Genomic DNA, 13632 nt, shown 5'->3' on the forward strand with positions numbered 1-13632 from the left:
CATTTTTAAAATTCTTTTTTTTCCTTTTGGCTTGGGGGATTTCTAGTACCCTGTCTTGCAGATCACGGATCTGTTCTGCAGCTTTTAATCTGCTGTCGATTCCCTCTGGTGTATTTTTCATTTCAGTTATTGTATTCTTTAGCTCTGATGGGTTCTTCTTTATATTTTCTCTTTGTTGAAGTTCTCACTGAATCCATCCATTCTTCTCCCAAGTTTGCTGAGCATCCTTATGTCCATTACTTTGAACTCTTTATCAGGTAGATTACTTATCTCGGTTTCATTTAGTTATTTTTCTGAAGTGTTGTATTGTTCTTTCATTTGGAACATACTCCTCTGTCTCCTCATTTTGTCTGACTTTGTATGTTTATTTCTGAAATTGTTCTTTTCCAGCTTTTTCCCTCTTCCAAGTATGTTGCTTTGAACAATGAATGTTAGTTATAAAGTCAAGGAAGGAGAAAACATTTTAAGTGTTGTCTGGTCATTTTTCTTGTTGGAACTGTGGTGGAGTAGGTGGCAGATGACATTGCTCTTCTCTTTCTGAGTTGAGAACACAGGAGTCAGGCAGATGGAGATAAGCTTAGTAACTTTATTACTAATACATACAAACAAATAGGAGGATATGGTTTAGGTATGTAGCTACAGCGAGCTTCCCAGTACTTTATCCCAAATTAGACGCTTCCACACACAGTTGTAATGGAAGGAACAAATGTTTGATGCCCATCCCACAAAGATGAGAGCAGACTTGAATTCATGTTACTGTGGCAGGCACATCTTTTCAAAGAAGAGATTTGGAACCACGTAGGCATTGCTTAGTGCCTTCTCCCAAATTCACCCTTTAGGTAAATCTCCCTTCCTGTCGTGAGGAAGGTAGAGAAAAGTCCTCGCATGGAAATGAAGGTTTACCTATAATTTCTGACTTGATTTAAATTATAATTAAAGTTAATCATGTCTTTTGTACATACCAACTAATGATGAGAGGTTGGTCAGAGCATGCTAGATGGTAAAGAGAAATCTGTTTTGTGTTTTAAATTTTGTTATAAATAACCCACAACATAGGAAACTCATTTGTTGATTGATTTTGACAAACCAAGTTTTATTTGAAGGAAATGGATAATTCTTTCAAGGAAGAATTTCCTCAGGTTCAGGTTCTTTGGTTCAACTAAAGATGTTCTCCTTCAAGCTCCTTGTCCTTTGGTTAAAAAATTTTGTGCTTGTAAATCCTGCGTATGTTGACTGTTACTAATAGGAGTTAAGATAACTTCTGTTCCTCTATTTTTGTTCATGACTTTAAAATTTATAATTTAGTTAGAAAGCTATTTTGTGCCTAATGCCTGAACATTATTATAGAGCCACATGACAAAGTTTTATGTATTCATATTCTCTGAGTTATAGTTGAAAATGCATGCGTTGTTCCTGAATATGAGGAAGTAACTGGCATAAAACTCTAGGCTCAGTAAGACCTACACCACATTCCCGGCTGGCAACTAGGTGGTTTTTTGACCTCAGGCAAACTACAATCTCTCTGGGGCCTTTTTGTCTCGTATGTAAGATTAGGGACTTTGACGAAGTTAGTGACTTTTATACCTTTGGAAAAAAAATTTTTTTGCATTAAACTGTATTATATAAAACAGAGGCAGGTAGAGCTGTTCAGCTAAAGGAGAGATGGGACTACACCTGTAGACTTCCTTTTCCCTCAATCCTGCTGTGTCCCCAGTGGAACCTTAGATTTCTGTGGGCATAGTTTGAAAACGAACAGTTATGAGAAAATCCTTGTAGTTAATAATTCTTCAAATTAAAATTTGCTGATACATTGTACATTGTTTTTCTGTGTATAATTTTCTTACCCTCCTGTATCTTTGATAAGTGGAAAAGTATAAATAAAATTGCAAATGTGTTCTATTTATTAATGGACTTAAAGCTATTTCTGCTATCTAAGCACAATTCTCACCTGGAAATAAACAAAGGTCACAGAAGTAAATATTTAGGAAACGAGCTTTGGGGAAAAGATAATAACATTACGTTGGTAGTTCCTTAAGTCACGTCATATGAAAAAGTGGTTTATATTTTACATAGTATTTATTAATGGTATTATAAAATTCCTTCAATAAAAGTTTCTCCCATCAAGTGGTATTGAGTCATTAATTTTACAAGGCCTGCCTAGTAATGTTGTCAGATTATTCGTTGTCTAAATCCTGAATATAATGTTACTGTCAAAAAGTGTTATGGTTCCTCAAAAAATTAAAAATAGAAATACGATACAATTCAGTAATTCCACTCCTGAGATTTACCCAAAGAAAATGAAAACACTAATTCGAAAAGTTGTATGCACCCCTGTGTTTTTTGAAACGTTACTTACAATAACGAGAGTATGGAAGCAACCTCAGGGTCCATCAACAGACGAATGGATAAAGAAGATATGTTATATGTATACAATGAAATATTACTCAGCTATAAAAAAGAATGGGATCTTGCCATTTGTGACAACACTGGTAGACCCAGTGTTTTGCTAAGTAAAATAACTCAGAGAAAGGCAAATACCCGTATGATTTCACTTATGCATGGGATCTAAAAAACTAAACTACTAATAGCCTAGTTCGACTTGATTTCTCTTTCTTCTGGAAGCCTTACCCATAACATTAAATAATCCATTAACACATGTTTTGTACATTACATGTATTATGTACTGTATTCTCACAATAAAATAAGCTAGCGAAGAAAATGTTATTGAGAAAAACATAAGAGAAAATACACTACGATGCAGTATCAAAAAAAGTCCATGTGTAAGTAGAGTAGACCTGTACCATTCAAACACATGTTGGTCAAGGATCAACTGTATATTACAAGTATTCCCATCTAGAATGTTCTTACTTAGACCTTTCTTGTAAAAGGTATCCTTTCATTGAATGCCCAAAATGGGGTCTAAAGTAGGGTACTGAGGGGTGCCTTGGTGGTTCAGTCAGTTAAGTGTCTGTCTTCAGCTCAGGTCATGATTCCAGGGTTCTGGGATAAAGCCCCGCTTCAGGCTCTCTGCTCAGTGCGAGTCTGCTGCTCCCTCTCCGTCGGCCCCTCCCCCCACTCGTGCACTGTCTCTATCTCTCATTCTCAAATACATAAAATTGCTATAAACATTGGGATATAGTTGCCCCTTCGGATCACTGCATTTCTATCTTTGGGGTAAATCCCTAGTATTGCAATTGCTGGGTCGTTGGGTAGCTCTATATTCACTTTTTGGAGGAACCTCCGTACTGTTTTCCAGAGTGGCTACACCAGCTTGCATTCTCAGCAACAGAGTGGGAGGGAGGGTTCCCCATTCTCTGCATCCCCACCCGCATCTGCTTCCCGACTTGTGCATTTTAGCCGTTCCAACAGGTGTGAGGTGATACCTCATTGTGGTTTTGATTTGTCTTTATTTCCCTGATGCCGAGTGATATTGGGCATTTTTTCATGTATCTGTTGACCATTTGAATGTCTTCTTTGGAGAAATGTCTGGTCACATCTTCCACCCATTTTCTTTTTTATTTTTTTAAAGATTGTATTTATTTGAGAGAGAGAGCACATGAGAGGGCTCCCCCCTCTCATAGGAGGGAGAGCAGACTCAGAGGGAGAAGCAGACTCCCTGCTGAGCAGGGAGCCGGATGCGGGATCCTGGGACTCCGGGATCATGACCGGAGCCGAAGGCAGTCGTTTAACCGGCTGAGCCACCCAGGCGCCCCTTCCTCCCATTTCTTGACTGGATTATTTGTTCTTTGGGGGTTGAGTTTGATAAGTTCTTTATATATAGATTTTGCATACTAGCCCTTTATCTGATAGGTCATTTGCAAATATCTTCTCCCATTCTGTCAGTCGTCTTTTGGTTTTGTCGACTGCTTCCTTTGCTGTGCAAAAGCTTTTTATCTTGATGAAGTCTTTGTTTCCCTTGCCTTTGGAGACGTGTGTAGCAAGAAGTTGCTGCGACCCAGGTCACAGAAGTTGCTGCCTGTGTTCTCCTCTAGGATTTTGATGAGTTCCTGTCTCACATTTAGGTCTTACATCCATTTTGAGTCTATTTTTGTGTATGGTGTAAGAAAATGGTCCAGTTTCATTCTTCTGCGTGTGGCTGTCCAATTTTCCCAACACCATTTGGTGAAGAGACTGTCTTTTTTCCATTGGCTATTCTTTCCCACTCTGCCGAAGATTAGGTGACCATAGAGTTGAGGGTCCATTTCTGGGTTCGCTGTTCTGTTTCATTGGCCGATGTGTCTGTTTTTGTGCCAGTACCATACTGTCTTGATGATGACAGCTTTGTCATAGAGCTTGAGGACCGGAATTGTGATGCCACCAGCTTTGGTTTTCTTTCTCAACATTCCTTTGGCTCTTCGGGGTCTTTTCTGGTTCCGTACACATTTTAGGGTCATTTGTTCCAGCTCTGTGAAACAAGTTGATGGTATTTTGATAGAGATTGCCTTGAATGCACAGATTGCTCTGGGTCGTGGTAGCATAGAGATTTTAACAAATTTGTTCTTCTAGTCCATGAACATGGGGTGTTTTTCCATTTCTTTGTGTCTTCCTCAGTTTCTCTCATGAGTGTTCTATAGTTTTCAGAGTACACATCCTTTGCCTCTTTGGTTAGGTCTATTCCTAGGTATCTTATGGTTTTGGGTGCAATTGTAAATGGGTTCGATTCCTTAATTTCTCTTTCTTCTGTCTCGTTGTTAGTGTATAGAAATGCAACTGATTTCTGTGCATTGATTTTATATCCTGCCACTTTGCTGAATTCCTGTATGAGTTCTAGCAATTTTGGGGTGGAGTCTTTTGGGTTTTCCACATAGAGTATTTCGTCATCTGCGAAGAGTGAGCGTTTGACTCCTTTGCCGATTCCGATGCCTTTTATTTCTTTTCGTTGTCTGATTGCTGAGGCTAGGACTTCTAGTGTCATGTTGGACAACAGCGGTGAGAGTGGACATCCCTGCCGTGTTCCTGACCTTAGGGGAGAAGCTCGCAGTTTTTCCCCATTGAGAATGATATTCACCGTGGGCTTTTCATAGATGGCTTTTATGGTATTGAGGTATGTGCCCTCTATCCCTGCACCGTGTCATAGATGGCTTTTATGGTATTGAGGTATGTGCCCTCTATCCCTGCACCGTGAAGAGTTTTAATCAAGAAAGCATGCTGTACTTTGTCAGATGCTTTTTCTGCATCTATTGAGCAGATCATATGGTTCTTGTCCTTCCTTTTATTAATGTAGCATATCACATTGATTGATTTGCGGATGTTGAACCACCTTTGCAGCCCAGGAATAAGTCCCACTTGGTCGTGGTGAATAATCCTCTTAATGTACTGTTGGCTCCTATTGGCGAGTATCTTGATGAGAACTTTTGCATCCGTGTTCATCAGGGATACTGGCCTGTAATTCTCCTTTTTGGTGGGGTCTTTGTCTGGTTTGGGGATCAAGGTAATGCTGGCCTCCTAGAAAGAGTTTGGAAGGCAGCTATGCTCACCACTATACCACCAATGCCTGCTATAGAAAGAGTTTGGAAGTTTTCCTTCCATTTCTATTTTTTGAAACCGCTTCAGAAGAATAGGCATTAATTCCTCCTTAAGTGTTTGTTAGAACTCCCCAGGGAAGCCATCCGGCCCTGGAGTTTTGTTTGTTGGGAGATTTTTGATTACTGCTTCAATTTCCTTGCTGGTTGTGGGTCTGTTCGGGTTTTTTTGTTTTTTCCTGTTTCAGTTTTGGTAGGTTGCACGTCTCTGGGAATGCATCCATTTCTTCCAGATTGCCTGATTTGTTGGCATATAGTCTTTCATAATATGTTCTTAAAATTGTTTGTACTTCCCTAGTGTTGGTTGTGATCTCTCCTCTTTCATTCATGATTTTATTGATTTGGATCCTTTCTCTTTTCTTTTTGCCAAATCTGGCGAGGGGTTTATCGATCCTATTAATTCATTCAAAGATCAAAGAATCAGCTCCTAGTTTCATGGCTGTGTTCTACTGTTCTTTTGGTTTCTATTTCATTGATTTCTGCTCTGGTCGTCATTAATTCTCGTCTCCTGCTGGGTTTAGGCTTTATTTGCTGTTCTTTCTCCAGCTCCTTTAAGTTTAAGGTTAGGTTGTGTATTTAGGACCTTTCTTAGGCTGTTACTGCTCTATACTTCCCCCCGCCCCCAGGACTGCCTTTGCTGCATCGTGAAGGTTTTGAACAGTTGTGTTTTCATTTTCCTTTGTTTCCATGAATTCTTTTAATTCTTCTTTAGTTTCCTGGTTGACCCATTCATTAACTTTAACTTCCATGTGTTTGAGTTCTTTGCAAATTTCCTCTTGTGATTGAGTCCAAGTTTCAAGGCGTTGTGGTGTGAAAATATGCAGGGAATGATCCCATACTTTTGGTACCGGTTGAGACCTGATTTGCGACCCAGTATGTGATCTCTTCTGGAGAAAGTTCCACGTGCGTTCGAGAAGAATGTGTATTCTGTAGCTTTAGGTTGGAATGCTCTGAATATATCTGTGAAGTCCATCTGGTCCAGTGTCGACCTTGGAGAGTCGTGGACCTGGGGCGGCGAAGGAACTGAGGAAAAGAGACGACGGTAGAGCGAGGCACAGGGGACCCCGAGCAATCAGCCCGAGGTCCCGAGGTTTATTTTCCGTAATCGTACAGCGATATAGATCTAGAATGGTTTACAGCAGGGGCTTAGTAAGGCACATTCTTCCATGTACATAGGATTAGTCCAGCGTGTATGATAAGAATCTTTAAAGCAGGACAAGGGAACGAAGAGGGGAGTGCACAGCGTGCTATTTACAGGGCAAGGGAACAAAGAGGGGAGTGCACAGCGTGCTGTTTACAGGTGGCTTCCTATCTGCAAAACATCTGCTGCTGCCTATTTTAGAACAGACCACACACGTCCCAAGGGCATTTCACTCTGATCCTTTCAGGTCATTTTTAACCCTGCAATCTCAAGTTTTCTCAGAGATCTCGGAGGCCGAACGAACCTGCACCGGTGGTGGTTGTGGCGTTCTGTTCCCACAGTCCAGTGTGTCATTCACTCTTGTTAATGTATCATCATCAATGTGTTTCTTTAATTTTGTTATTAATTGGTTTATGTAATCGGCTGCTCCCATGTTAGGGGCACAGATATTTACAATTGTTAGATCTTCTTGTTGGATAGACCCCTTTCATTATGATACTGTCCTTCCTCATCTCTTATTACAGTCTTTGGTTTAAAATCCAATTTGTCTGGTATAAGGATTGCTACCCCAGCTTTCTTTTGATGTCCATTAGCATGATAAGTGGTTTTCCACTCCCTCACTTTGAATCTGGAGGTGTCCTTGGGTCTAAAATGAGTCTCTTGCAGACAGCATATCGATGGGTCTTGCTTTTTTATCCAGTCTGATACCCTGCGTCTTTTGATTGGGGCATTTGGCCCATTCACATTCAGGGTAACTATTGAAAGCTATGAATTTAGTGCCTTTGTATTACCTGTAACGTCCCTGTTTCTGTATATTGTCTCCGTTCCTTTCTAGTCTGTGTTACTTTGGGGTTCTCTCTTTGCGTAAAGGATCTCCTTTAATATTTCTTGCAGGGCTGGTTTAGTGATCAGAAATGTTTTAGTTTCTCTTTGTCCTGGAAACTCTTTTATGTCTCCTTCAATTTTGAATGACAGCCTTGCTGGAGAAATAAAGTATTCTTGGCTGCATATTTTTCTCCTTTAGCACCCTGAATATATCCTGCCAGTCCTTACTGGCCCGCCAGGTCTCTGTGGTTAGGTCTGCTGCCAGTCTAACGTTTCTACCCTTGTCGGTTAAGGACCTCTTGTGCCGAGCTGCTTTCAGGATTTTCTCTTTGTCTCTGAAATGTGCAGGCTTCACTACTATATGTCGAGGTGTTGACCTGTTTTTATTGATGTTGAAGGGGGTTGGGTTCTCTGTGCCTCCTGGATCTGAATGCCTGTTTCCTTCCCCAGATTAGGGAGGTTCTCCGCTATCATTTCTCAAATATACCTTCTGCCAACCCCCCTTCCTCTTCTTCTGGGATCCCAATTATTCTAATATTGTTTCGCTTTACGGTATCACTTATCTCTTGAATTCTCGCCTCATGATCCAGTGGTTGTTTATCTCTCTTTTTTCTCAGCTTTCTTATTCTCCATCATTTCTTAATTTTTTAAAATTTTTTTAAAGATTTCATTTATTTTATTGACAGAGTAGACACAGCAAGAGAGGGAACATAAGCAGGGGTCATGGGTGAGGAAGAAGCAGGCTTTCTGCTGAACAGAGAGCCTGATGCGGGGCTCGATCCCAGGACCCTGGGATCATGACCTGAGCCAAAGGCAGATGCTTAACGACGGAGCCACCCAGGTGCCACATTTTATTTTGTCTTCTGTATCACTACTTCTCCTTTCTGCCTCATTTATCCTAGCAGAGCCTCCAAATTTTTTTTATTTTAAATACATAATTTTTATTAAGTATAGCTTAGTAAGTCTGGAAAAGATAAGTAAATAATGTTTTATTTCACCCTTACCCATATGTATGTGATAAATTCTTTAAAATTTCTTTTTATTTTAAGGATTTTATTTATTTATTTGACACAGAGAGATAGTGAGAGAGCACAGAGAGGGAGAAGCAGACTCCCTGCTGAGCAAGGAGCCCAACATGGGTTCGATCCCAAGACCCTGGGATTATGACCTGAGCTGAACACAGCCGCTTAACCAAGTGAGCCACCCAGGCACCCCTAAAATTTCTCTTCAGTTAGCTGACATATGTTATATCATTAGTTTCAGATGTAGTGTTCAGTGAATCATCAGTTGTATATAACAGCCAGGGCTCTACACATCACGTGCCCTCCTTCATGCCCATCACCCACTTACCCCATCCCCCCACCCACCTCCCCTCCAGCAAACCTCAAGTTGGTTTCCTATAGTTAAGAGTCTCTCATGGTTTGTTTCCCTCTCTGGTTTCTTCCCATTTTAGTTTTCTCTCCCTTCCCCTATGATTCTCTGCACTGTTTCTTATATTTCACATGTGTATGAAACCATATGCTAACTGTCTTTCCCCGATTGACTTTTCTCGCAGCATAATACCTTCCATTTCCATCCACGTCAATGTAAATTGTAAGATTTCATCCTTCTGATGGCGTAGTAATATTCCATTGTATTTATATATACCGCATCTTCTTTATCCATTCATCTGTTGATGGACATTTGGGCTGTTTCCACAGTTTGGCTATTGCGGATATTCCTGCTATAAAAATTGGTGTCCAGGTGCCCCTTCTGATCACTACATTTGCATCTTTGGGGTCAATACCTTGTAGTACAATTACTGGGTCATCGGGTAGCTCTATTTTTAACTTCTTGAGGAACCTCCATACTGTTTTCCAGAGGGAGAGCCTCCATTTTTTAGTGCAGCTTATTAATAGCCTTTTGATTTCGATTTGTTAAGATTTTAGTTCTTTTATTTCTCCAGAAAGGCATTCTGTAGTGTCTTCTATGCTTTTTCAAGCCCAGCTAGTATCTTTAGGATTGTTATTCCAAGCTCTAATTCCAGCATCTTACTTTTATCCATACTGATGAGGTCCCTGTCAGTCAGTACTGCCTCTTGTTCTCTTATTTGAGGTGAGTTTTTCCATCTAGTCATTCTGTCCAGAGAAGAATAGATGAATGAGAGAACAAAATACTAAAAGAGCAGCAACGCCCCCAGAGAAATCTACTCTTAACAAATCAGAGGAGACCTGAAGCCACAAAAATAAGTAAACTAAGAATTAAAGTCGAAAGAGAATATAATCGGACAGCTGATGAGAACAGAGCAATACACTAGATTCTGGGTGTATTTTGGTCTGTTTGTTAGAAGAAACTACATCCCAAAATTGTAAAGAAAGAAAAACTTATATATATGCAAAAATAAAATTAAATACAATGAAAGTATAGAATGTAATTATAAAAATGAACGTTAAAAACATTTTTAAAAAACGAGTTGATAAAATAAGAAATTGGTTGTAAAGGAAGAAAAATTACAATTGAGAGATTAAGGAATCATGAGAAAAAGCCATGACTTCTATATAGTATTTTCGTCTAGTGCTGGAGTTTTGCAGTTCTGTGTGATCGGTAAACTTGGTCTTAGCCGGATGTTCTTGCTGATTTTCTGGAGGAGAGGCCTGTTGTGCTGATTCCCAGGGGTCTTTGCTCCGGCAGTATTGCACTGCCCTTGCCAGGGGCCAGCCTAAGTCAGGGCCTCGGGATTGCTCTATGTGGCTTCTGTTCCCTGAAGGCTTTCCGCACCACTTTATAGGATGAGAATGAAAATGTCAGCCTCCCAGCGTCCAGCCCTGGAGCTGAAAGCTGGCACCCTCCGCTCTTCAGTGTGCCCTCACGGAGAAGCTGTCAATCACTCTTATCTCCCTGGTTTCTGTCTGCCTTCTGTGTACACCCAGCCTGTGACTGAACATTTTTATCTCAGCCACACCAACTCCCTTTGGAGTTTCCAAACTTTGCAGTCTCCTGTGGCATGCATTCATGCCGCTCCTCCTGGGAGAGGGAGGGAGGTCTTGCCCTGGTTCTGCCACTTGTATGGCCCCTGCTCTGAGAGCGGTCGCCCAACTGGCTGCGGTTTGTGGTTTATGGCAACACTGAGCTGAACGCCCCCCTCCTCAACTCTCTGATTGCAGCCGGCTTCACTGCTCAAATGCCTGGGAACTCTCCCATACTCAGGCACCCCCATTCTTTCTGTGACCTTGGGGATCCTGAAATAAGGCTGTTCCACCTAGGGTTCCACCCTGCTTCTCCACCTGAGTGCCTTTCAAGCAGGGATGTCCCTCGCCGGAGCGGACTTCTAAAATATCCGATTTGCGCACCACTGCTTTATCACTTTCTGATAGCCGGCTTATGTAGGCTCCCTCGCCCCCACGGTTTATCTTCCCATATATCACCTCAGATTCGCTTCTCCACACCTCCTACCTTGCAGAAAGTGGTTGCTTTTCTATTTGTAGAATTGCAACAGTTCTTTTCTTAGATCTCAGGTTGAGTTCACAGGTCTTCAGAATGATTTGGGGAAAGCTACCCAGCTAAATTCTAGGGACCAACAAAACTATGGTCCTCTACTCCTCCGCCATCTTCCTCTTCTTCCAGAAAGTCTATATTCAATAGACCTATATTAATTGTACTTTTTATCAGATTCATCTAAATAGCATTACATATGTTTCTTCTCAGTTACCTAAGATTAAAATAAGTAGGGATTTATTTTATTTATGTGATTATCTTTCTATTGAAGCAATCCCTAACTTAGTTTTAGTCTCTAAAAGTGTTATTTAAAGACCGCATTTCATAAGCTATATATAATTCCTACAGTAATGTCTCTTTAACTTGAACATTATAAATAATATTTGACTTATTTCAGATGCAGCGGGAGATGGAAAGGAATATAACTAGAGAACTAGAAGAAGGTATGTTGCCAAATTTATGAATTAAGGTGGTCATTGATTTTGGAAATAAACTATGAATAGTAAATGGCATCCCTTTCCCTTGTTTGGATAATAGGTACTACATAAATTTTTTTATATCTATCTAATAAAAATGTAAAACATAAACATAATGAAGAACATACTTATTCCTCATTTAATCATCGTGTTTGTTCAGACTTTTTTTAAAAATCTCCAAACGTCTACGTATCTGTTATTATTTCTGGCTATAATCTTTCTTCACTTCTGCCTCTCCTATGGAACCGTCAACCTGAATAAGTGGGATTTCTCAAATTCTTGTTTCTGCTAGTGGTATAAGACCAAAAAAACCAGACTTGTCTTAGTAATAGTTAAGCAATTATAGTCCATATAGCTGTCACTTGACAGATGGTATTTAAATCTCCAGTCATTGATTTTGTCATTGGTTTACCTTTTGCCATTGAGTAAAATTCCAAGTTCCTTATATGGAATAAAAACACCCAAATCAATTTGGTTCTTGCCAGATTATTCAGCCTTCTCTGTCGCTACTTACCCTACTCTGTTGCTTTGCTCTAGCACCTCTTCAGCGTAGACTACTTGCAATTCCACAAGTGTTCTTCCTCACTCTTTGTATATGTTCTTTGTATATGTGTCTTCCCTCCACCTGGCACACTTTTTCCTTGTACTTCAGGTATCAGTTTACATATCACCTCCACCAAAAAGCAGACAATATTGATAGAAAAGTAGGATGTCCCTTTTGTGTGTTCTTATAGTGTCTTGTTTTATACCTGTCATGGTATATTCAACTCTAAAATTGCCTGTTTGCTTTTTCAGTTTATAGTATATGGTTGTTCAGGGGTGGGCTCTGTCATCATCATGTAATTTCATCTCGTAATGAGAAACTAGAAGCTCTGATATTTATCCACAATAGCAATTAACTTGGTGGGCAACCATGAGCAAAATATATTTAAAAGTCATCTTGTATTTTGTAGTTCTATGCAGATATTTTTCATTCTTCTTAACACTCATAAGGCTTCAACTTTGTTTTTTACTAACTTGTAGTTAACTACAAAGTTAAAATTTTAGATAAAGAATGTAACTCTTTTTCTTTTCAGCTGCTGCTGAATTTGAATCAGACTCATTGTATAAGACCTCCTCTTTAGAATCTACTTGTGAACCACATGTAAAGTACGATCCACTAGAGAAATCGTCAAAAGAATTTTTACAGATTTTGAAGAAAAAGTACATGCTCTGAAAGATCAATAATAATTCATTTACTGGATGTTTGTATAACATCTTAATTGTGTCCTACTAAACGTATGATGTGTGAAAATCTTTATTAAAGGAAACGGGTTTGGATCATATGTGTAATGAAAGTTTATATAATATTTTAAGCTATGTTTCTTGGCACCTAATTAACTTTTAAGCAGGTTTTGTATGTGGAAACCAGCACTGTTGAGTTTTACATGCTTCAGGCTGCCCAAATACCAGCTTTTTAAACAGCACCCAACCAACCAAATTGTCGTTAGTACTTCAGTGGTGTTAATTGATAGCCTTTTTGTATTTTCCAGTTTTTATTACTACATATGGACCTAGAGATTTACACAGACATCATTTTGATATATTGCTGCTAAGGCTATTGTCAGTGTTTGTATATATTACAATTTTTGTAGTGCCATAAAACCTACGTATAATTTTAATTTTAATTTCAAGTACTGATTCGTAGCTCTTTCCTCATGGTGAAATAAGATTTGCCTAAGGCTTTTCACCTTTTCTGTTTATTTTTGATTTACTTTTTGAAAACAGTCTTAAAATTAGAGAAAAGAAAAATTGGAGAAAAAAGAACTTTTCCACCCCAGAACGATTTGCAGGTAAATTGTTAAATTATGCCTGATTCCCCTAGCATTTATATCCTACAAGTCAGTACATTCCACATAACTACTGTACAACCCTGACAATCAGACAATTAACTCTCATACAATTAACACTTGAATAATGTCGGGGTTAGGGGCACTGACCCTTTGCAGTCAGAAATATGTGAATAACTTTTGACTCCCCAACTTTTGACTTTACTAATAATCTGCTGTTGACCAGAAAACTTACTGGTACCAGAACAGTCAATTAACCTGTGTTTTGTATGTTATATGTATTCCATATTATATTCTTAGAATAAAGTAAGCTAGAGAAAAAATGTTATTGAAATCATAAAAGAAAATACATTTAGAGTACTATC

The 13632-nt window shown here is 39.4% G+C and overlaps 1 protein-coding gene across 1 annotated transcript in view; it reads left to right on the forward strand.

Annotated features, from left to right (window-relative positions):
* LOC114203944 (ankyrin repeat domain-containing protein 26-like) overlaps positions 1-12758 on the forward strand; it is a 112129-nt gene extending 99371 nt beyond the window's left edge. The window contains exons 27-28 of the mRNA XM_088025465.1: positions 11360-11405; positions 12515-12758. Coding sequence (XP_087881591.1) covers positions 11360-11405; positions 12515-12654 — 186 coding nt within the window. The 3' untranslated portion in view covers positions 12655-12758. The remainder of the gene's footprint in view (positions 1-11359; positions 11406-12514) is intronic.
* Positions 12759-13632: the final 874 nt, after the last annotated feature.

The sequence above is a fragment of the Eumetopias jubatus genome, unplaced genomic scaffold, assembly GCF_037043125.1.
Source record: "Eumetopias jubatus isolate StellerSeaLion01/CBP00866 unplaced genomic scaffold, mEumJub1_p1.0 scaffold_8, whole genome shotgun sequence".
Lineage (NCBI taxonomy): Eukaryota > Metazoa > Chordata > Mammalia > Carnivora > Otariidae > Eumetopias > Eumetopias jubatus.